A 22361-nucleotide genomic window follows, 5' to 3' on the forward strand; every position below is an offset into this window, starting at 1 on the left:
TCTTGGGAAGTGGTGTTCGGTTCACAACTATCTAATTAGCAGGCCACACTATACAAGAAGGTGCTGGTTTGAGCAATAGTGGTTCTGTGACTTGTTCTCCTTGTCTCCTCTTTCCCAAGGACCCAGGATGGGGTCAAGCATCCAGCCTGATGATGGGACATGTTTTTTATTTTCAGGTTTCCTGGGAGGAACCTAGCCTGGGTGCCATCCATTTGTACGCGTTCCACTGATCAAGCTGAACAAACGTTTGTTCAGCGAGAAGGCAGCAATCAGTGGAACGCGTACAAACGGATGGCATCCAGGCTAGGAGGAACCTTCTTGAGAGAGGTGTTATGACCCCCTGTTCCCCTGCACACCCTGCCTGCAGTCAATCTAGTTGTCTGCCTCCTCCGTTTTATGTTGCAACCTCATGAGCCGGTCGTAACATAGTGTAATACTCGTGCTCAATGATTAACCTTGAGTTTTCTTCTTGAAATAGCCAAGAAGGCTAGATTGTTGGGAGCTTATCATCAGGGTCTGCGCATCTTCCAATGTTGTGTGCACTGTGCAGCGCTTGATAACCCCCCTCATCTGGGAAACAAATCAAGTGGTTTTGCAACCTGTGAAGTGAAGAGGGGCATTAGTGTGACTTTATAACAGATATATACTTGTGTTAAATTTAAGCATTTTGTGAAATCTACATGTATACATAGGGAACAATATGAGCTTCTTTGTATAAATGTACTTATTTATTGACTAAGTTTGGAGAAATATGCATGTATTTATGAAATGTATGATTATTAGTTGAAGGCAAGATTATGTTTAAATAAGTATCAACATGTATAACAAGACTGAGGTATACACCATCATATAGGTATGAATATAGCATAATAATAATAATAATAATAATAATAATAATAATAATAATAATAATAATAATACCTTAGACTTGTATAGTGCTTTTCTAAGGACCCAAAGACTCTTTAAATAGGGCAGAACAAAACACAAAAAGAGGTAACAAAACAAACAGAACATTTTAGTAAAAATTAAATAAAACTAGAGAAGCTGTGCGGAACGAGTGATGGAATGAAGGGTAGGGAAAGAAAGGGAACAGGGGTAAGCAGGTGAAGTTTGAAGAGGTGGGTTTTGAGGGCTTGTTTGAAAGATGGTAGGGTGGGAGCCTGGCGGATGTGGATGGGGAGGGCGTTCCAGAGGGAGGGTGCTGCTGTCGACCCGGGTCTGGAGCTTGGTCCTAATTGTCTTGAGTGTTTGCGCCGGTGGACCTGAGGCAACATGTTGGGGCGTGGTGGGGGAAGGGGAAGGGGTCTGGAGCTTGGTCCTGATGGTCTTGAGTGTTTGCGCCGGTGGACCTGAGGCAACATGTTGGGGCGTGGCGGGGGAAGGGGAAGAGGTCTCCTCTCTCGCTCTGCCACCCTGCTGAGCTCAGATGCATGTGCAGTGAGAACAGGTGTCTTACTGAGTCATAGGTTGTTTCCTCACATTGTTGAAATCAATATGGGGTAAGAGGTCTGAGAGCTAGGGAGGGGCCAGGTTATTTAGGGCTTTGTAGGTGATGATAAACATTTTGAATTTTCTATTTATATATTTGATTGTTTAAGTTTCTCGTTCTGTTTTTTCACCCTCAACCTGCGCCCCCTTGCTGTAACTCTGTATACCACCCACCTGCCACAGTTTGTGAACCGCTGCATACAGTGACAAACTTGGTCAGATGACACATGACATGACTACAAGATAAGGATTTTGACTATTTAAATGTAATCTCCATTTTGAAAAATAGAACATATTATACATTTGAGTGTGTTTGACCTAGACTTGCTCCACCAGCCTATTGCTCCCAACTCCGTTATCGTTGTTATTATAATAAACCCATCAATAAAATTATTATATAAACAAAGGGCCCCGAACCTGGGTCTGGTTATACCAGGCTAAAGTGGACCTGAATGTGGAATTTGATGAATCACATGCAAAGGCAACACTGACAGAATCAAGGGCAGTAAGAATTTGATTACCCCACACGAATACTTATGCTGTAAGGCAAGCACTAGGAGACAGAACATCCTCAGAAGTCCTTCAATTTCTTAGTTATCTTGGGTCACCTAACACACCATGCAATACATTTTGATTTGTTTTTAAGAGAGCCCATAATAAGGACAGGAAATCACGCATGGTTTCTAAAATGTAAAAACTGAAGAATAACAATGCCAAGCAGACTCTAAAGTTACATCATCTTTACACACTCTCTACCTGACCATTTCTCCTTGAATTTCACAGTTTACACTTGCATACTGATGAGAGCACATGGAAGTCAGAGTTTAGGATCTTTCCCTTGTATGAATTGTCCCTCTAATGTTTTATATTGTCTATAGCGGGGTCTCCTTTACTGTCAAGAATACTTTTGCCAAATAATTTGCAGAAGCCCTTCTTCTTTTCCCTCTATTTACTAGCAAACTACCACCCCCCTCATCATCATCAATCTTTAGAATCTCTGATGGTGACATGATTATCTTGTCCGTATCCTCCTGAGAACCAACACATAGGCTTTTGTCCTCTGTAGTTGACATTTTTAAACCTAACTAGTAAGAATATCACAAAAAAGAGACAATTGGATGACACTTTTTTTTCTCTTGGTTCCCAGGAAGATATCATGGTGGTCGTGGGGTATCATCTGCATGATGGTAGCTGTGTTCAAACATGACCTCTCTCTTGTACACATTACTCTACATGCCATAATGATGAAAGAGTGTGTTCTGTAGTGTTATAAAGGCTTACTTTTAGGATCCTAATTCATCAACATTCATGTCTTTGCCACCTCACACTGGGTACCTGCCACCAGTTACGGCTGGCCTGGACATGACTTGTGGGCTAAAGATCCGGCTGTATTGGCAATGATTGATTTCATCTGGGAAATAACTTTTTTTTTTTTTTAGATAGAAAGAGAGAGAGAGAGAGAGAGAGAGAGAGAGATAAAGATAAAGATAAAGAGATAATGCTTAAATCAAGACTCCAGATTGCACCCACGGACTGAGCGTGGTAGAGTAGGCAGACTTCACCTATAGAGATATATGGAATCTACAGATACTCCTGCCTCTTTTTCGTGTTCTGACACCTTTAAATGCTGTCTCCTCTCTCGCTCTGCCGCCTTGCTGAGCTCAGATGCAGATGCTGGCTCCCCCCTGCATGTGCAGTGAGAACGGGTGTCTTGCTGAGTCATGGGTTGTTTCCTCACATTGTTGAAATCAATACATTGTCGGCTAGGCTGTATGTTGGGGACTCTTCTGCTACAAATCCCCTGCTAGCATGAAAATATATTTTAGCATTTAGGTCAAAACGAAGACGTGTGCGCGAATGAGTGCAGGTGGGGCTGCTCTACATCGCGATGATCGCTGCTGCGTTTTTAGTTTTATTGAGACCATTAAGCATCCAGTGTGTTCTGATATTATTGCTGCTTTTACTTGGAACTGTCGCGACAATCTTATTTTTCTGCTGCTGGCATCGCAGGCTTCGTAGCGGAAAGCATCCTATAAAATCTGTGCTTTCTGGGCGCTCAAGGAGTCGTGGTGAGTAGTCGACAGCTCATCTTATCCTGCTTTAAACCTCTGGGGAAATATCATTTCACTGTTAACACCTTTATATGTATATAGTATGATTGGGCCTGGAAGCTTGTGTGATCATTCTTGCCTTCTGAGGCAATTGTAACTGCGTATCCATCTTTCTGACCATATGGATCACGAAGAATGTGCCTATGACAAGTGTTAGATTACTATAATTTGATCAATTGTAATGTATGTGACAAGCCTCACCCTCTACTGTTTACGCAATGTACGGCATACTTTTGTGCTGTTGCCTTCACCACCCATTAAATAGAACAACATATTTCATTTATTCTGACAGCTGGTTTCCGGACACATCATTTTCGATCTGAGGTAAATCCTTCCCTGTTATCTGTCAAGGTCATTTTAAGTAATCTCTTTTGCATGAGTTGTGGCGTTTTAGTGGGTCGATTGTGGCCCTTTTCTAACTTAGCGCATTGTAATTACATTGTTACGCCACTCTTTGACTACTTTGGACACTGTGAATTACGCATTGCGCATGTGTGATCAATATTTAATATGGATAATCTTGCATATAATACAAAATAAGTTATTAATAATGTTATGCTCAAAGCAAGGCAACGGTAACTGTTATTGTAACTCAAGTGTTGTTCTGTTTTTCTTCCCAAATTCGCCATAACCCTCCCGCCGCTTCATCGGATCATACAGGGCTTTCGGCATAGCCCACGTCATGCCAGGCGGAGTGCCAGAGCGCGTGTGGCGGAAGAGACCAAGCCTCTTGTCGACATAGTCGAGAGTGAACCAGACTCGACTCCCACACTGAGAAAACGTAAAGTGAAGAAAAGAGTCCAGCCTGAATTTTATCAGTCTATTCAGGTCACTCCAACACGTAAGCCCGTAGGTATTCTCTTTATCATAAGTTTGGGATTAACTTTAGCCCTAACGTTTGTAGTGGTTTGTGTCCAACGTGAATATAAAACAATTCCATGTCATCAGTTTCAAAGGAACAATAACTGCATTCATAATTGTAAAAACTTCACATTGAATAAAATGCACTTGTCATAAGTTATATGAAATTAAATGAAAACATGTAGCCTAATCGAATAACCTTCAGGAAGCACTCACATAATATTTACATAACTCTTACCTACCCTTTTTTTATCAGTAGAAAATCACTTAAAATGTAGGCATATTTGAGTATAACTAAACCATCCACTACATAACTTTCCAGTGAATAACTGAAGTGGATTTCTGATGAAAAGTCTTCTTTTGGCCTACTTTAGGATCTTAGCAAAGCAAATGTTTGAACATGAAACAACAGGATATAGGGAATGTAATTGTGTGTGTGTGGATTTGGGTGTGTCTCCATCCGCTATGGTCTGCTCTTAAGGTTAAGAGTAGACCATTGTGAGTCCAGTCATAGCCTTTTACTGGACAAGCTCAGGAACCAAATTGTTTTGATTTATTCAGCATTTTCTGTGAGCTTTCAGTACTTTATTGGGGCCTTGTTGTCTTACATATGCAAATTATAATCATATGGCATAACCCAAACCCTTTAATCTTCATAAATTACATATGATCTCTGTCATGCATTTACTCACTTGTATTAATCATGTGACAGTTTTGATATTAATGAAACATATTTTATTCAGATTAACAAAACGTTTTGCAACATTTACTGTTACAACAAAATATTGTGTAAACTCTCCTCAATTTTCTCATGAACAAACACAGTTTATGATGGTATCAAGGTCGCCACATTTACACAAATTTGAGGCACACAACTCTACATGTCATCTACATTTCAACAAATCTTAGTAAGCATATCAGTGGTACTGCAACTCACAAAGACCGGATTGATATAAAAAAAAAACATGCAGCTTAGCACTCCCTTTTCAGGTGTACTATTGTGTGCCCATGTCTTATTTGGTTACAGTGTAGAAAACATTTCTGAAAGTGGATATCATAATTTTGTTGGGTGTAGAAAACTCCAGCCTGACCCCGCCTCTTTTCAGCGCTTATAGCACTGACGAAATTTCACCTGGTTGTGGTATTATATATAGGTTATAGGACGACACCTGTGTTTGTTGTTTTAAAATATAGAAATATGTATGCTTTAGTGTTCATTGTAATAAAATGTACTCTGGGGCTGTAATGACAAAAGCTACCGTGAGAGAAGCGCATTCACTTGTGTCCACCACGATGGCGCTGTAACACCGCCTGTCTGAGGTTGGCTTGCGTTTAAATCACCAGGCTAGAGCTTCGGTTTCCGTCCGGCTTTCATTTCGCTATCATAGGGAAGATGACGCGGTGCCATGCCACTGCCCTCACATCGTAGGGCGCTCTCTCTGGTCCAATCTGTTCACTTTCTCTTGGGATTTGACATCATTAAAGGCACCAGGAATCATACTGTGAAAACCAAGCTCCATCGTCGGAAGGGTGTGGTTCTGTCTAAAATGACATCGCACCGCTTTATGTAAATAGCAAGGGAAAACAAGGATTTTGTGTCTGTCTAGCTGAGGACCATGTACACAGCGGTAAGTGTTTTTCCTCCTGGCGGGGGAGCCACATGCAATTGCTTTCTGTGCCTATGGCATCGCAGGTTCTGCCTTTTATTATTAATTAGAGATCATTTTTAGGCTTGTGTATAGGTTTGCTCAATTGTCTCGCCGGGTGTCCTGCTTTCCATTATCTTACGAAACCTAGCCCTGTCCGTGTTTATACGTACAGTGTCATGGTGAGAGAAACAGCGTTATTGTCATCTGTATTGTTGCCTTCATTCATGACTGCTCCCATATTTTGATCAGAGAACGGTAGGTAGGCTGTATAACACCAGTCTCGCCCATTGTTTTTACAGAGCTCCGGTTCGGCGAACGCATCGCTTCGTTGTTCTATGTCTTCATCGGCGGATTTTTCGGATGATGATGATTACAGTGTGAAATCTGGGTCTGTCTCACCGGCACCTGGGGACACTTTACCGTGGAATTTACCCAGACATGAACGCTCTAAGCGAAAAATTCAGGGAGGATCCATACTGGATCCAGCCGAGAGAGCGGTGCTCCGGATTGCTGGTAAGAAAGCATTTTCATTGTTGTGTCTTGCGTAATTTAACCTACTATTATAATAAGGGTGTAACAGTATGCCAACTCTGTGATGCAGTCAGCAAAGCATGACATTTAGCGCTAAAAGAGATATTTTAAATGTATAGTAGGCTAACACTTAGCATAGGCTATCTATTGTGGACCAAGCAGCATCTCGTCCGTGGATGTATTGTGGAGCGATGCCACCAGTTGTGTAGGAAACGTTTTTGTTTTGAGTGTCCATGTGCAAATGAGGATCGTTTTGCTGGCTAGTCTGTCAACAAAGCGAGGCATACCCGTGCCTTGTGTTATTTAAGTGAGGTCTTTCTAAAAAGGCATGTTAAATTATAAGGAAAGGACATAATAGGCCTATGCCAGTGGAACAAACTCCTACTTTTTGTGACATATTTGGAGGGAGTTATCCAAGGTGTTAATATGTATTAAAAACATAAAGTGCCTGTACGGTCAGATTTGAGCAATTAATCCATTAATAGGGTTATGTCGATATCAGTTATTACTCAGCACATTCCAGTGTCTGCAGGCTGATGATGATTTTTTTTTTTTTGTAACTTAACAAGAAAGTGTTTACTTTGCATTATATAGTACATGACAGACATGTATGGCGAGACCACATCATTTCACTTTCACCTGGTCTGCTTGTTTTTATTTTTTTATTATGCATTGTTGCTCCAGTTGTGCACCACAGCGCCCTCGCGGCTGGAAATTGAATGGAAGAGTCTAGTTTTAGGACCTGTGCAGACAACCTGCTGGCGTGCTTTGGCACGTGGGTAACCGGCAAAGTTATCGCCAATCAGTTGCAAAGAAAAACGACATTTACATCTTTTTAACGTCTCTAACTATTTCATATTAAACTAAACTCACTGGGCTTTACAAACGTGTTTGGTAAAACGTGTCTTAATCAAAAGAAAGTTCAAGGCGGCTGTATTATATTCCAGAGATACGTCTCTCCATGCCTGCCAGTCGTTCGTATTAATGACAAACCTTTTGTTTTGTTTTAAACGGTTTTTCAGATTAAAAGGAATATGAAAACTATTGCAGTTGTGTTTTAAGCGGTTCACTTCATCCTATAGCACACTTTACTTGGAATGGCAAATAGTCAAATTTGATTGCGTAGGCTAATGGCAGATATAATCGTGAATTCGTTTAAATAAATGGACACTGGGAGGGGTGTGATTCCATTAGCAGAGCACGACCTAACCGCTCGATATGGGATGGCATTCATTAGGTTCCTCCTAGACCGAGAGCACAGCTGAGATTTTCTCTTGTAACCAGAGAGGAAGTCTCACACATTGGATGTGCGCTGGTCATGGGAGGGGGGTAGGGGCGTTTGGGCGTTTCCTTTCATGGAACAACAGCGCAGATCACTCCGGCTCTGTCGGCCACCACTCCAGGCTCGCCTATATGCGGCTGCGGGAGTGACCAACCTCCACCGCCCCGGTCATGGCTCGCTACACACCGGCGGCGTTTATGCTAGCTGACGAGAAGGAATATCTCCAAGCTTATGAGGATGTCCTCGAGAAGTACAAAGGTAACATAATTCGTACCCCACACCCGGCTTCATAAATCAGAATTCGGTTAAGTGAATATTAGGCTATCTGACTTTCCTTAAATAGCTCTGTCATTCCAGCAACAGAATGTTTGACAGCAACAGCGTGTGGTGGAGACACAGAGGAGAGAGTCAGGGGGGTACAAGGAGGGTTCTCGCTTGGGGTGTAACCGTCCCGCGTGTTATAATCTCGCCTGACAGCTTCTGTCAACCATGGAATACCATGAGATGTGTAGGTCGCTAGTGTATGAAGGACTGTAATTGTTGTACAGCTGGGTGGCGTTCTGTAAACACTTAGTCTTTAGCTTTTGCTTTGTTGGTGGAGGCGCAGATCGTAGGATGTCATGAGATGACATGGTGACATCATTACCTAAACAGTATTCTCGCATTGTTTTAGTGCAGTCTTCTTATTTGAATTGTATCTGATCATTTATATTTCCACATTTTCGTTTTGTGTAGTTGTGAAGCACAGCCTACACGTATGGGACAAGTGAGTGATTTTAGAATTGTTTATGAATTATGGTAGGCCATGTTTCTTGTAGATGAGCAATGATGTTATCCTGATTTGACAGGCAGGCTTACCGTAAGGCACCAAGAGCTCCATATTACTCCTCCAAAGGATCAGCTTCAATTTATGCCAGTCCCCAGAGCATCCTTGCCTGGGGACAATCCCTTCCTGTGAACCAGTTAAATGGCTAACTGCCAGCTAATTTATTACAGGAAAACTGCAGAAGAAAATTTTTTCAACTCCTCAGCAATGACAATGTGTTTTTTTTCCCATCAACTAATCTACTATGGGCCGATATATGATTTGATTTAAAATGAATTGAGTTTTTCTGTTTATTCTCCAAGACAGTGTGTTGTTTTTACTTTACTAACATTTTTGGAAGGTGACAGCTGAACTAGAGGAGATGACAGAGAGGACAAGCGTGTTGCTCCTGAAATATATTGTTGGTGAAGTAGGGGCTGTTGTGGAATTATGCTCTGTTAGTGTTACTCTGTTTTACATTCTCTTTTGGAAGAGCACAAAATTAGTTTTTCATACAGCTGTTGAGCATCATAAATAAGCTCAGCTGAGGCCAGGCCCTTCACTGTGGGCTCAAATCCATTGGGATGTACAGTAGTTTCATTTGGAAGCTGCGACGTCCAGGCACTGAGTCTCAGAAGGTTTTATATGATTGGGTTATCGGCTAGAATTTATGGCATTGTTGTGTCTCATGATTAGTATGTTTGTTATTGTGTCCGCATTAAGAATCAAAGCTCTCCGCTACCTATTTACATATATACCGGTAATCTTAATATTTTTGTGTAGAGTACTTTGAGGGCAGTTGATAATATATTGGTTTGTTGACATGGTATTGACATGGTGACGGTACAAATATTGTGTTGATGTGCATGGGGTAAAGTCACATCTTATGCCCTTAAGCTTGTGGTATGCTTCTGGTACTTGTCCTTGCAAGTACATTGAAAGGGGTTCTTTCATACTTAAGACACCATGCTGTAGGGCAAGCTAATATTGGCTCCAAATCCAGAACAGTTTCAACAGTTTCGGTTGCCTGTAAGATCTGTTGTTCATCACTGATTTGACTCATAGAGAACCCACTGTCTTGCAAACTGATGCTGTTCTTGTGACAGGAAGTCATTGTCATTACAAATGAAAAAAATAATGTATTATTGGTTGTAATTAAGAAGAAACAGCAGTTATCACCAATAAATCACAGTGATAGATTTTGATATGAGATGAGAAAAAGATTAAAATATGTCCTTAGAAACAAGAATAGTCATGGTGTTCGTCAAGTTAAGATCCATGAAGATATTCAGTATTTCCATGGAGAGGCGCCTCACGGTCATGTGATGGTGAGCTGTCCTCTATTATTTATGGAGTGCAATATGCCATTGTCTGGGTTTGGAACTGTTATTGTGTCATTCTAGCACCGTTATTCCATTATTAAGCACACATTTGTCATATCACACAAAAGAATACCAGTTGGATATTTGTTTTTAAATTCTGTCTGATTGCCTCTTTTATAATAAATGAAAATGAAGCAAATAGTTTTTAATAGACAGTTTAAGGTACACAGACACAAAGCCAGTCACTCGTGGAAGTGATTATTTCCTTGTGGGCTCCCTGCTACCATACAGAAGCACCAGCAGTGGAAGGACAGTGAACCTCTGTCCATGTTAACCTACTGTATGTTGAAACAGCACAGGTGTGGTGCTAGCATTGGTGTGTGCAAGGTTAGGTGACCTTCTTGTGACAGCACCACATACCAGGCTTGCGTACTGGGTAAATAGGATCTTGAGACTATCTGGCTTTGCTGATTTCTAGCCTTATATTGTATGCTCTGGTAGCAGATTTACGTGTCAGATGAAGAAAGATGTGTATACATTCCACTGACCTTCCCCTACTGTTTGAAACTACCCAAACGAGTCATTGAGACTAGCCAGATGAAAAAAAAAATGGGAGCAAGACAGAGAAGAAAAAGAATTAATAACTTTGTCGTGAAGCATTCCTGAAAGTGATTTTCAGTACTACAGAGACATACAGAACAGTACAGCAGCTGTTCTCCCAACAAAAGCTCTTTAGTGTAGGCGTCCGGCTTTTACTGTCCACAACGGCTTCTCCTCTGAGAGGACAGTGTCTGTTAGCGCCCAGGCCAATGGCTGTGTGGGGGAAGCCTGGGAAGCCTGTAGGCTATCAGCAGTTAAGGTTCTGGGACAAAAGACCAGACGAAACCATCCTCAGCAGACCTACCCTTTGCAATCTAGAGGAAACATTCTGAACTAAATAAACAGGGACAGGTTTCCTGATAGTCTGTGTTGCACAAAAGTTGTGACTGATAGAAGGTGATCTCTGTCACACCACTGTCATTGTTGAACTAAGAATGGTTGACTCATTGACACTGTGTGTTCCGTTCAGGGGAAATTTTTAGTGTTGAGCATAAATTCTCTATCAATTACAGGTCATGGGAATACTAGCTTGGGTCACTCAGAAGGCAGTCACCTCTTCTGTGACAGTTAACAGTTTGTGATGTTATTAATTGAACTGTGTAATGTTCTGTCTTCAGGGCTGTTTGATTCAGAACTGTGGCAAGACCACTCCCTTTACCAGTGACAAACACTGAAAAAGTGGTCAGTTCAGAAGCTAAGAAAACATGGCTTTGTACATACTGGCTTAAAAAGGTTAGAAAAAGGGTACAAGGAAGGGCACACATAATGTAGCATACTCCAATTCCCCTTCTTCCCACAGATGTTAGAAAGACAACAATACTCAACTAAGTAGGTATTACCACTAATTGCATACAAGCAACCAGGATTGTCTTCAGGGCACTGTTCCAGCACCTTTCAGCGGTTCCAAATGCATTTCTAAGGCCTAAACCAGTTTCTTTTCGAAAAAGCTTTAATCCTGTCGCTTTGAACTGGACTGGAGATATACCCTGCACAATTAGTCTGTAAATTTGATCCTCAACCAGTATCGCTGGTTCTCTTCAAATACACAATGGCCGCTGCACAGGACCCGAGATGTATGGGACCACAGTGTTCTAGAAAAGCTTCTTGACAGGCAAAGGGGATAAATTATGTAAGGCTTTGTGGCTTTTCAAACAGTAGATCCCCTACCGCAGCTGAAAAAGCTGTAAGATTTATTAGAGGTGGGTGTGTGTCTCGGTGGATTGATTGGCTGTCCTTTCTACTATGTCAAGAGGTTTTTTTTTGTCCTGAATTCCAACTATTGTGTAGTAAGACATCAAGTCCGCCATGGGGCTGGCTACCTCTTTGGGGACCTTGAGGCCAAATGAGACAAATGACTATAAAATGCATTATTGTGGTGTGTTGCAGGGATGGTATGCAGAGCTCAAGGGTCTTCACCTTAGCTTGAAGGGTCATTTTAGCAGTGTTACCTCACTGCTAACAGCGTGTGTGTTGTTTGTGAAGTGAATGATGTTTATTGTTATTCCCTGGGAAAAGATTATCTTAATCTCACAGCATCGCTATTTCAGAAATTTCTGTGACTCGTGGAAGTCTGCATTCGCCTAGTGTGCAAGTAAGCAACAGCACTGATTTCGCAACCATTCAATTGATTAGTTCACTGTGGCTGTAAGGCCCCCTTGTCAATGAAATTGGAATAGTCTTACGATATCAATGTACTACAGTTAGAGTATTCACTGTTGATTGATAGTTTAATCTAACTTTCAGTTTTTGCCATCAAAGTGGGCGTGACAGTTTCAGTCATGAATGTTGAAAGTAAATGGAAACACTCCAGCATCTGCTTAAGGCAGACAGAAGACTTGACTTCCAGACAGCTTGACTCCAGAACCAAATATTGTGATGCAATCATGGCTTTGCTGCTGCTTTTCAAGACACATGCTTTATTTATCTTTATAAAAAGAGAACCGGCCATTTCAAAATCGGACCCCTAACATATGTTTGGTTGTTTTGTTTATTTTCGTTGGGTGGATGCTGCTGTTTTGAGCTGGGCATAAAAGCCGGGGTAATGTCCCACAAATAGAACTTGTAATTGCAAACCAGTGATGGGCCAAGCGGTGCTAGACTAGCAGGGTGATGTGTGCGTAGGTCATGACACCAGAGCAGACGGCTGGAGCGTAGCTGATCATTCACATGACCCATGCCCAGGGTTTCAAGTCATATTTTGCTGACTTGTTTTCCATGGCGAAATGAGGGATAGTCCCTCCTTCAGTTGCGTTTAAAGGTCTGTTATTGTGTGTGGGTTGCTAAACTTCTGCTCAAGTGTAGGTGCTACACATAGTCACTTACAGTATAATCTTATTTTTATTTCCAGCTTTTATCTCCTCTCTTATATATAACTAATCTAATAGATAGATAGATGGATCCTTTATTAATCCCGAGGGAAATTTAGGAACTAATACTAACAGAGTGTTCAACCTAGTAGCATTCTGCATCTATGGCATTTCCAATCTAACATCTGCATTTCATTATGAAATATATGTGCATTTCATGCTTCTGAACAATGCATGTTGCATGTATTTTTTTCTATAGGGCCTACTCGTATCAACCAGGTTGATAGATTTCTCTCTGTGCATTGTTATGACCACACCATCCTCTTCTCCCTTGGAGTCAGCATACTCCATTAGTGTCTTTTCCTGGCCCTATTAGCAAACATCAGCCAGGCCAGCCTGCCAATAGTGTATCTAATGCCCATTAGGATTGAATTTGCCATTTGTGCAGTACTGTTCCATCCCCGATTCTATCTGTTGTCGATATTTGAGAGAGCGACCAGTCAAATATCTGTTACAATCAAGGTTTTAATTCACATTGCACACGGAACATGGGTGAGCTAAGGGGTTCAGTCTGTTATGCAGCGGTTTATCTGGTCTGGCCGTGGGGTGTGGTCAGGCGTTGCAGAATGCCTATTTTTTCCCATGTAGCTTTTCTTTTTCCTTCTCTGTTCTCTCACCACTCACTGCCCATGTGGGTGATTTTCAGGGCAGTGTTATTTTTGGGTTGATGGATTATTTTCTTTAGTGTGATCTGTTGACTAAGGGGTTTGTCTCTGACATGCCTAGCCTGTCTGGGACGTAATATGTTAATGTGAAATGTTAAAAAATGTGTTCATAGAATTTTGAATGACATCAAATAATGTAAATGAAGGTCCTAAAAATGTAACTAAATGAAAAATATACAAAAATGGTATTGAAAATAACACGCAGTAATACGCAGATTTTTTTAAAATCTTAACTTGCCAATAATGATTATTACAATTAAAATCATGTTGGCAAATCAGATAATACGATATGTACGTCCCAGACAGTGTCATATTCAATACCATATTTTCTGCTTATGGGAGAATAGAGCAGCAGTCAATTTTGCACAGTCACCGTCTTTGTGCTCTTCCTCCCCTAAGCCCCGCCCGTCCTCCTCCTCCTCCTCCTCCTCCTCCCCCTCCCTTCACAGTCCTTGCATCACATTTAAATGGCTGGCCGCACACAGCGCACAAACGCCCTCCACGCTATCTGTCTGTTACTGTACAAAAGGCGCTTTGTGACCCAATGCGGTCGATCCCCTGAGCTGGAGACTTGTCTGTGTGCCATTCTCTGTGTGCGTGCGTGCGTTCGTTTCGTAGCTGTGCCATTGCTGAGAGGTGACCGCCAGAGACGGAGTGTGTGTCTGTGTGCCATGCTCTGTGTGTGAGGGGTAAAGGGACTGTTCGTCAGCCCACGGCTCGGCCAGCAGGGGACCGGGCTGAAACGGGAGGCAGGGGCCATCGGGCAGTGGCAGGGGATGGCGCTTTAACCGTGTGTGTGTGCCCAGTGGAAACCTGAACCCAGTGCTTGCTCAGGATTCTGGCCTTATAAATCCCTGTCCTACATGTGTTTCTGGCTCGGTTGTGGATGCCCCAGCCAAGCTGCAGATGGCCATGGGATCGCAGAGAGACAACACTTACTGTACAGCCCTGTTTTGACAGACTGGATGGAGTGCTCTCTTTAGCCGATCAGCTCGATAGTGGCAGCGGATGACTTTAAAACTTTAAGTGACCTCTCACTGTTCCAAAAGGTCGATTTAAGGGATTGGTTTAATTGCTTTACAGAGCTGCTGCCGTCATGCATGGCGGTGGGGATTTTAATGTGTAGTCATGTCAAAGTAATCTAATCTGATCGTCGCACTGCTGTGCTGGTATTCACCATGAAGCCCACCCCCATCCCCCCAGCCCTCAGCGCTTAATTGACATTTATTTGAACTCTAATGTTACTGTAAGCCTTTCTTAGCCACTCTGCTGGGCCCCTTCTGGATATAGATGCAGTTTAACTAACAATGTAATCCACACAAAGAGCATCATTTGGATGTATGCATGTTCTGAATCAACCAAGACCTTCAGAAACAGTGTTTGGATGTATTTATTTACTCTTTAAAATATGCTTTGAATTTTCCAGGAAACAAGGTGATGGAGGGTGACATGGAAACATTTCTACTGTAATTTAATCAGCCATTGACCTTTAGTCTCGGCTCTGTCTGATCCAGGCACCTAGATGCAGATTAGACAGAAGGAGCTCGAGCTTCAGAGTGAAAGACAGAGAGAAGAGTTACTGTGACGGCATAATGGTTGATTTCTATTAATACGTGTTTAGCTTTAACTTTTCTGTCGTAGCTGTTGTGTTCTGCTTAGGAGTGCTGTCAAGAGGGCCTGTCCACATACACAAGACATATATTTATAACCAGCAGAAGGTTTCTGTCAAAAGCTATATATTGGAACTTATTTTAGCAGTAGAGTTAGGGAATGTGTAGTTGTAGTACAGACAGCGCAGGATTAGTCAGGACACACAGATGCATTGACTATGAGTGGGATCAGCACTGAACTCCCATGCTGTAAAGACTATGTATGGTACGGATTGCTAACGGCTGGATTGAGACACTAAACATGCTCCAAAGAGTATGACTGCCACCAGGAACCCCCGAGTATAGGAGTGCAGGAACACAGGAACCATTACTCAGTGAACAGTCAGGTCCTGGATTGAAAGCATTCGCTGGATTTGGTATTGGATTGTGATGCATGGAAAACAGCTGCAATATGAAAGGAATGTGTTGGGTAATGGTGGCCCCAGATGGCCTTCTCTCCTCTCACTGATACTCTGTGTCCACTGGAACAATGGCTGTTGTATCAATAAAAAAGCCTGATGTATCTTTTTCGAAGTATGTGCATGTGGATGAGAGAAGCAGAGAAGGAGCGGCTGAGGGATGCGAAAGGAGAAAAAGTGAGAGAAAGAGTGATATTTACATTTTCATTTCTGTTTAGTCATTTAGCAGACTCTTTTGTCCAAAGCGACGTTCAAAGGAGAGATATAGCAGCAGAGAGAAAGAGAGAGCGAGCGAGAAAGTGAAAGAGGTATATGCGGAAATTGGCAGATAGAAGATAGAGAAAGTGTTTCTAATCTGGTTTTCTGTATCATTCAGAGCCATATAGACACGCTGGGTGAGGGTGTGTGTGTGTGTGTGTGTAATGTGTGTGTGTGTGTAATGTGTGTGTGTGTGGGTGAGGGGGGTGGAGTTGAGAGGAAGCTGCCGGTGAGCTCATGTATTTGTGAGTTGTCATGGTGACTCAGCCAAGTGTGCGGGTCATCCATTCCCTAGGCTGTCTATCTTCCCGGCCCAGACTACATGAGGTCATGCAGTGACTCCATGGCCCTCCTCTCCTAGCAAATGCAAGACAACCATTGGCTCATTCAAACATCCCCCCTCATCCTCCACACCACCACCACCACCAAAAAGATGCTAAGGATTCTGGGAAACACGCCCTGCTCAGCTGCACTGTATTAAGTCACTCCTGTTTCCTTCAGGGCCCAGGGGGATGAGGAGATAACGGTTGGAAAACGATGGCATGTGTCTTTCGGTTGAAGCTCCCTTCTTTCAGCATTTAACTGTGGAGATTCAGTGAAACTTGTTAGGATAGACAAACAAAAGTCAACCAGTGTCCTGTTTGAATTAAACTAGTAACTTTAAATTAAGCAGTCACAGTGACCAATAGTTTCAGTGAAAACAGTACAGTATTATAAAGTGGATTATTAAAAATGTATACAGATTGTAGAATGTTTAGATTAAGTATGATTATTAATTTGAATGGGACGCAGAGTGTGTCTGTTTGTTTCGGACTTTTGTAGAAAATATATGAAAAGTGTTTTTTTATTTTGAAAAAGGAATAAATGCTGAGCCTTCGCAGTTCTCATGCTTCAAGGGGGCTCTCAGAAAGACACAAAGTTGTGAGTGAGTGGCAGATGTATAAGAAGAGCTGTAACGTCAGCGGGGAGAGCTTTGACTTCCTGGCTGAATTACTATCTTACTAACAATCAAACCATTAAAATGAGGCTCCTTGGCAGTGAGGTAAAGGTTACACTGTCAGCAGGATGCTGAGATGCGAGCTGGAAGCTTTTATCACTCCTCTGAGCTGGTAGTCAGTGAGGTCTAGTAGCATATCTCCACTCTAACAAGCTCTCTCTCAACCACAACAAGCCTGCTGATAAGATAGCCACCCAGAGAAGCCTTAAGTACATTTGCAATACACCAACATGTGTCTTTGCCGTGGCCGTGGTCGTGTGAACTTTATGCTTTCATCTTGAAATAAAACATGTTTTATTGGAAATAACCAAGGATGCTGTTAGCAGAGGCCCTGTATTTGTTATCTTCAGTACAGATAAGATAATGCAGTAGTTATGGCACATACCTTCTTGTTTTTATGCGATACACATCAGTAACCTTGCATATCTGAGAAGCTCATCAGACCATGTGGCTCGATCAATTTGGTAAAAAACATTATGACTAATGTAAAGGGCACATTCCTTATTTTAGGGCACCATGGACTGGTCAGAGTCCCCTTGTGACTCTGGCCAACACCATATTTATGGCAGATGGCCGTCTATCTGACGCCTTCTCTATTACAGAAACCGCTGCACTGTGCCAAGAACACAAGCAGTGGGTTAAAACCTTCTCCACACAGCTGTGCACATTTAGAATCCTAAGTGGCTGAACAGTAATGGCTTACTTAAAACGACTGACTTCAAATCGATATCCATCAGGGTCTGCATGCAGGCCCCACCCTTTGTCTTCCATGAGGGGGGAGGGTTGAAAACGCCGGCATTATCGTACGGCCATCCTTTCAAAACAATTCAGGGAGGACATTGGAAACCTGGCTGAATCTTTAAGGTGCACGGACACAGTGGTGTGATGTGTTGTATTCTCAGTGCATCGAGTTCGATGTAGCACCTAAAGACTGATATTGCTACAACATTAGCGATGCTGAGAGTGAGAACCATTCGTTCTTAGATTACTATTTCAGTCGGTTTTGGGCAGAGATTTGGTATTGGAAATCTACATCACAATTGAACTGCATTATAATGCAGCTAATGCAGCTTATTTTTGCATTATAATGCAGCTAAGCATAGCACTAGAATGGTAAGATCGGCCGTTCTGAAAGTCATGCACCTTTAAGGCTCCAGGGCCTACTGGCTCTGTCCTTCCCAGTCAGATGACCGTCCTGATAAGGACTCTGTGCTCTTCAGCAGCTGTGTGTGTGTGTGTGTGTGTGTGTGTGTGTGTGTGTGTGTGTGTGTGTGGGCGGGGGGGGATGGGGTTGTGAGGGGCTTTCTCACTGTCCGCTGCCATGGCTCTGATTACCCCGTGCCGGCACAGGCATGTAACAGCAGTAACAGCGGTAACCCTGGTAACCCCGTCAGCTGCTTCTGACCTTACGCAGGTGGGTGTTAGGGGACCGCCCGCCAAACACTCGTTACGCTAGCCGCCACCTCTCTAGACACTCTTGATATTTGTCAGTGGCTTACTTGGATTACTGTTTGTATAAAGCTTGTCTTCAGTGTTGTTTTTCCTGACAGCTCTTCTCCCCCAAGACGCCCTCTGTTTTCTTTACCATGGCTGGACTGCAGTGTGTTAAATGGGTCAATGAGGAAAATTTCTATTTGTTTGTGCGATGTTTGTTTTCCGTTAGTGCCTCAGAGAAATCTATGGCAGAGTCTGTTCCTCTCCTATAAACAGTCTTTAGGGTTGACACAGCCTGAAGTCCCAACAGTAGTTTTTACATACAGTTGAGAACACACACAGACACATATGGTACAGACACATAGACAGACATACACACACACACACACACACATCAGACATCAGACCATTAGCCCAGTAGGCTGGAGTTGAACCTGCAGGCTAAAAGCAGGGGTATCTGTTTATGCTCTTTTGAAGATGGCGCTGCAGGCAGTGTGGCTGTCCCCGGCACATATTTCACGTGCTGCCCTTCCCTAAGGAGGAAACGTGCCTGTCTCAGGCAGGGAAGACGGCAGGAATGTCACCTCAAGGGTTTTGTTTTCCTCTCTCTTTCTGCAGCTCTCTCCACTGTGTTTTTAAATTCAGGTTTTTCTCCCCCCTCGCGGGGAGGTTACTGACAGCATGCCCGACGTGTAGCCCGTCAGCCTGCAGTTACCGCTGAACAACAAAGCGCTCATTTGTGAATCACTCACAGGGTTGCGACAGTGTTGTCATCGACAGGTCATCACAGCACTCCCCTTCTTACAACATGTTTGGCAGCTATGATGTCATACTGGCTTTGCCTGCTCTTGCCGAGTTCAGTCAGCGCTGAACGCCCATGGTACACTGGGGAGAACATAGATATGTCTGTGCTAGATAGAAACTGACTGTGAGAACCACATCTGGCCCGGAACTTACCCGGCTGCGGCCTGGATCCGGCACGGCTCCCACCTGAGGTGTCCGTTGCTCTGTCGGGAGCGTTGATTTATTTTCGGGAGAGGCTGGCGTGGATGCCAGGCCTGGGAGTTGAGCGTGTGCCAGGCAGAGGGGCATAGGAAATGCTCGGCTCGGCTGGCACTTCCCAACGTCTGACAGAAAGGTCAAAATGTGGAGCAGGAGTGGAGGGCCTGGGTTAGACATCAACCAGGCTTTGCTTGCCTTGCCCACTTTAATAATGCCTGCGGTGGTGGTGTTAAGGGTAATGGGTTTACCTCCATGCCTTTCTCACGATCCGTAGCCTCGACTGCTTATGCGGGCTTGATTGTTTAAATGAGATTAAACTGTAGAACGTTTTTTTAAATAAAGGCTGAAGCGTATTTCCTTCAATCTCCGATCTACTACAAGCTATCGTGATGAGAGACTGGGGTGTCTTGGGTAGTTTGCTCTGAATATTTTGTCCCATTCTTACAGTAGACCGATAATCAGAGGAGACAGGACGTCTCTGTACCAACCAGCCAGCTAGTGGTAAGGCACACATGTTGATTTTCCTTTGATGGCTATTTATACCCCCCTCATGTACACTGACACAGCCACCGGCCCATGGTCTCAGTCACTGCGTCATTTGGGGAAGTCATCCTGTCCTCTGTGGTCAGGCTGCCCTCTGTGGTCATTCCGCCCCCAGAAGTTACACTGTCCTCAGCTGTCCTGAAACCTGCCCAGGAGAGTGTGGCTATAAATGTGCAATGCTTGTGTAAGGAACATGTACCCCCTGTAGATCTACATATTAAGTCCAGAGGTACTGGACTAACACAAAGTCCAGAAATATTTCCTCTAAATTTCCGTAAAACTCCTGGAGAGTTGGACTCTCAGGCCGACTACTGAAGTCTTTATCTGCCCTTGTGTGCGAATTGTGGCGTAAGCTTATCTGCCGCTCAGTTCTTCATTTGGGTAATTGATTCATGTCCCTTTATTTGCCGAATGAGTCAGTAGCCAGCTCATCGCAGAGTCACTGAGAAGGGGATCGGCCCTTCAGTCTCAAGTCACACCGTCTGTGTGCATCTCCGACAGGGAACATGCTCCACGAGCACATAGTCTCACATTAACGCTAAAGCACACCCCACTGGAGCGCATGCCATCTGATGAAGCTTGCGAAACAGGCTCCGTTCAGACACAGATGGCAATAACATACTGTAAATTCATGGGGTGTTTTCGTAGTTGTGCCATTGCTGTTTTTGATTGCATCCTTTCCCCTTAAAGTACCGTTTGTACACACACACACACACACACACACACACACACACACACACACGCACACGCACACGCACACGCACACGCACATACACACACGAGACACACACACGCACACACACACACACGCACATACACACACGCGGACACACACACACATGGGTCTACAATCAGACGAAAATTGTTGGTTTTGATCGTGACAAAATAATTATATCTCGGACTCATCTGTTTAAAGAAGGGACTTCCAGAAGGCCTTTGGTTTATCCAAGTGCTCTCGGGCAAAGTTGAGACGGGCAGTTTTGTTCTTTCTTGAGAGCAGAGGCTTCCTTCTAGCAACCCGATCATGAATGTCATGTCTATTCAATTTTCGTCTGATTGTAGACCCATGTACATTTACCCCAGATGCTGCCAGAGAGGTCTGAAACTCTTTAGAGGTGATGTGTGGGTTGACTTTTACCTGATCTATTCTTTATTCTGGTGCTTCTTGGGGATGGTCTTGATGGGCGTCCACTTCTAGGCAGAGATGCGGTCATGTTGAATGCCCTCCATTTCTAAATTATTTGTCTTGGATGGATGGATGGAGCTGGAATCTTTTGGAGATGGTCTTATAGCTTTCCCAAGACTGATGGACTGTCAGAACCTTCTACCTGATGTTCTCAGATATCTCGTTTCCTTTTGGCATTGTTGATCTGTGTGGGTACACCTTGGCACTACAGTAGTTTGGTTGGTTTCCTCTCTCTTTTAATCTGTGTTGCCCAAACCTTTCCCTAAGGATGTCTCAGATGATCGGTTTGCTTAATTAACTAATTAAGCACCCAAATAAGTTTCACTGAATCTGTTACCTGCTTGACTTTACCAATTCAGCTGGGGGTTCACTTACTTTTGAAATGGACTAATTCCATGTTTCATGTAGTCTTTTGGCTACTCAAACAATTCCCTCTAAAAAAAGTACATGCAAATGATAAACATAAACCTGACATTCCTTCTATGGAAAATTGGTGATGAAAAAAATGAAAAATTATGGTAAAACAACAGAAAACTCCTAAGTGGTCAAGGGGTTCACATACTTTAAAGTGGCACTGTACACACATATACACACGACACGGGCACACACAGTAGTTCTGAGATTCAAGCTTCTTACACCAGTCTTCATAATCTCTGTTTGGACTTAAAATCATTGTTTGTTTTTTTCACTCCAATGGGGTGAAAGAGGGTAAGCTGCGGTGTTAAATAACAGCACAGAACATGGAGTTGAACTCGTGCTTTACCAGAAGAAATATACAAACATGGGAACAACCTTTGAGTGTACCGCACTTGAATAAGGGCATTTGGTGGTCAAGCAAATACTGTTAACTGAGCTGTTTACACTCAGTTCTTTTGATCTTGTTCCTCTCCTTGGTAAGCCTTTAATACTGAATGGTCACATACGTTTTGAACACTTGAAAAATAAAGCATATGGAGCATGCTTAGCTAAAGCGACGTGGTTATGTCTAGTTGTGAATGTATGCAAAGCGAGAGAGAGACAGACTACCAGCTGGGTTCCCGAAGCAGGTTTTTTTGTAGTGGCTCTTGGCACAGGCAGTAGAGCTGCACAGACCAATGAGGACACTCAGTGATACTTCAGACACCAGCTTAGCAGAGCCGCAGGTCAAGAGCTGATGACTAGCACATTCACATCCCCCCCCCCCCCCCCAGTGG

At 43.2% G+C, this 22361-nt stretch overlaps 1 protein-coding gene across 6 annotated transcripts in view; it reads left to right on the forward strand.

Annotated features, from left to right (window-relative positions):
• Positions 1–3376: 3376 nt before the first annotated feature.
• Positions 3377–22361, forward strand: part of dst (dystonin) — a gene marked incomplete at its 5' end in the record, with an annotated part of 131996 nt that continues 113011 nt past the window's right edge. For 4 of the 6 annotated variants that reach the window (XM_080849331.1, XM_080849332.1, XM_080849333.1 and 1 more), the window contains 4 exons: positions 3377–3557; positions 3892–3923; positions 4260–4448; positions 6409–6622. In XM_080849331.1, coding sequence (XP_080705457.1) covers positions 3377–3557; positions 3892–3923; positions 4260–4448; positions 6409–6622 — 616 coding nt within the window. Of the gene's footprint in view, positions 3558–3891; positions 3924–4259; positions 4449–6408; positions 6623–8054; positions 8181–22361 lie in introns of those variants that run through there. The other 2 variants (XM_080849336.1, XM_080849337.1) reach the window with 1 other exon arrangement.

This window comes from Sprattus sprattus (genome assembly GCF_963457725.1).
Source record: "Sprattus sprattus genome assembly, chromosome: 12".
In the NCBI taxonomy this organism is placed as follows: Eukaryota; Metazoa; Chordata; class Actinopteri; order Clupeiformes; family Clupeidae; genus Sprattus; species Sprattus sprattus.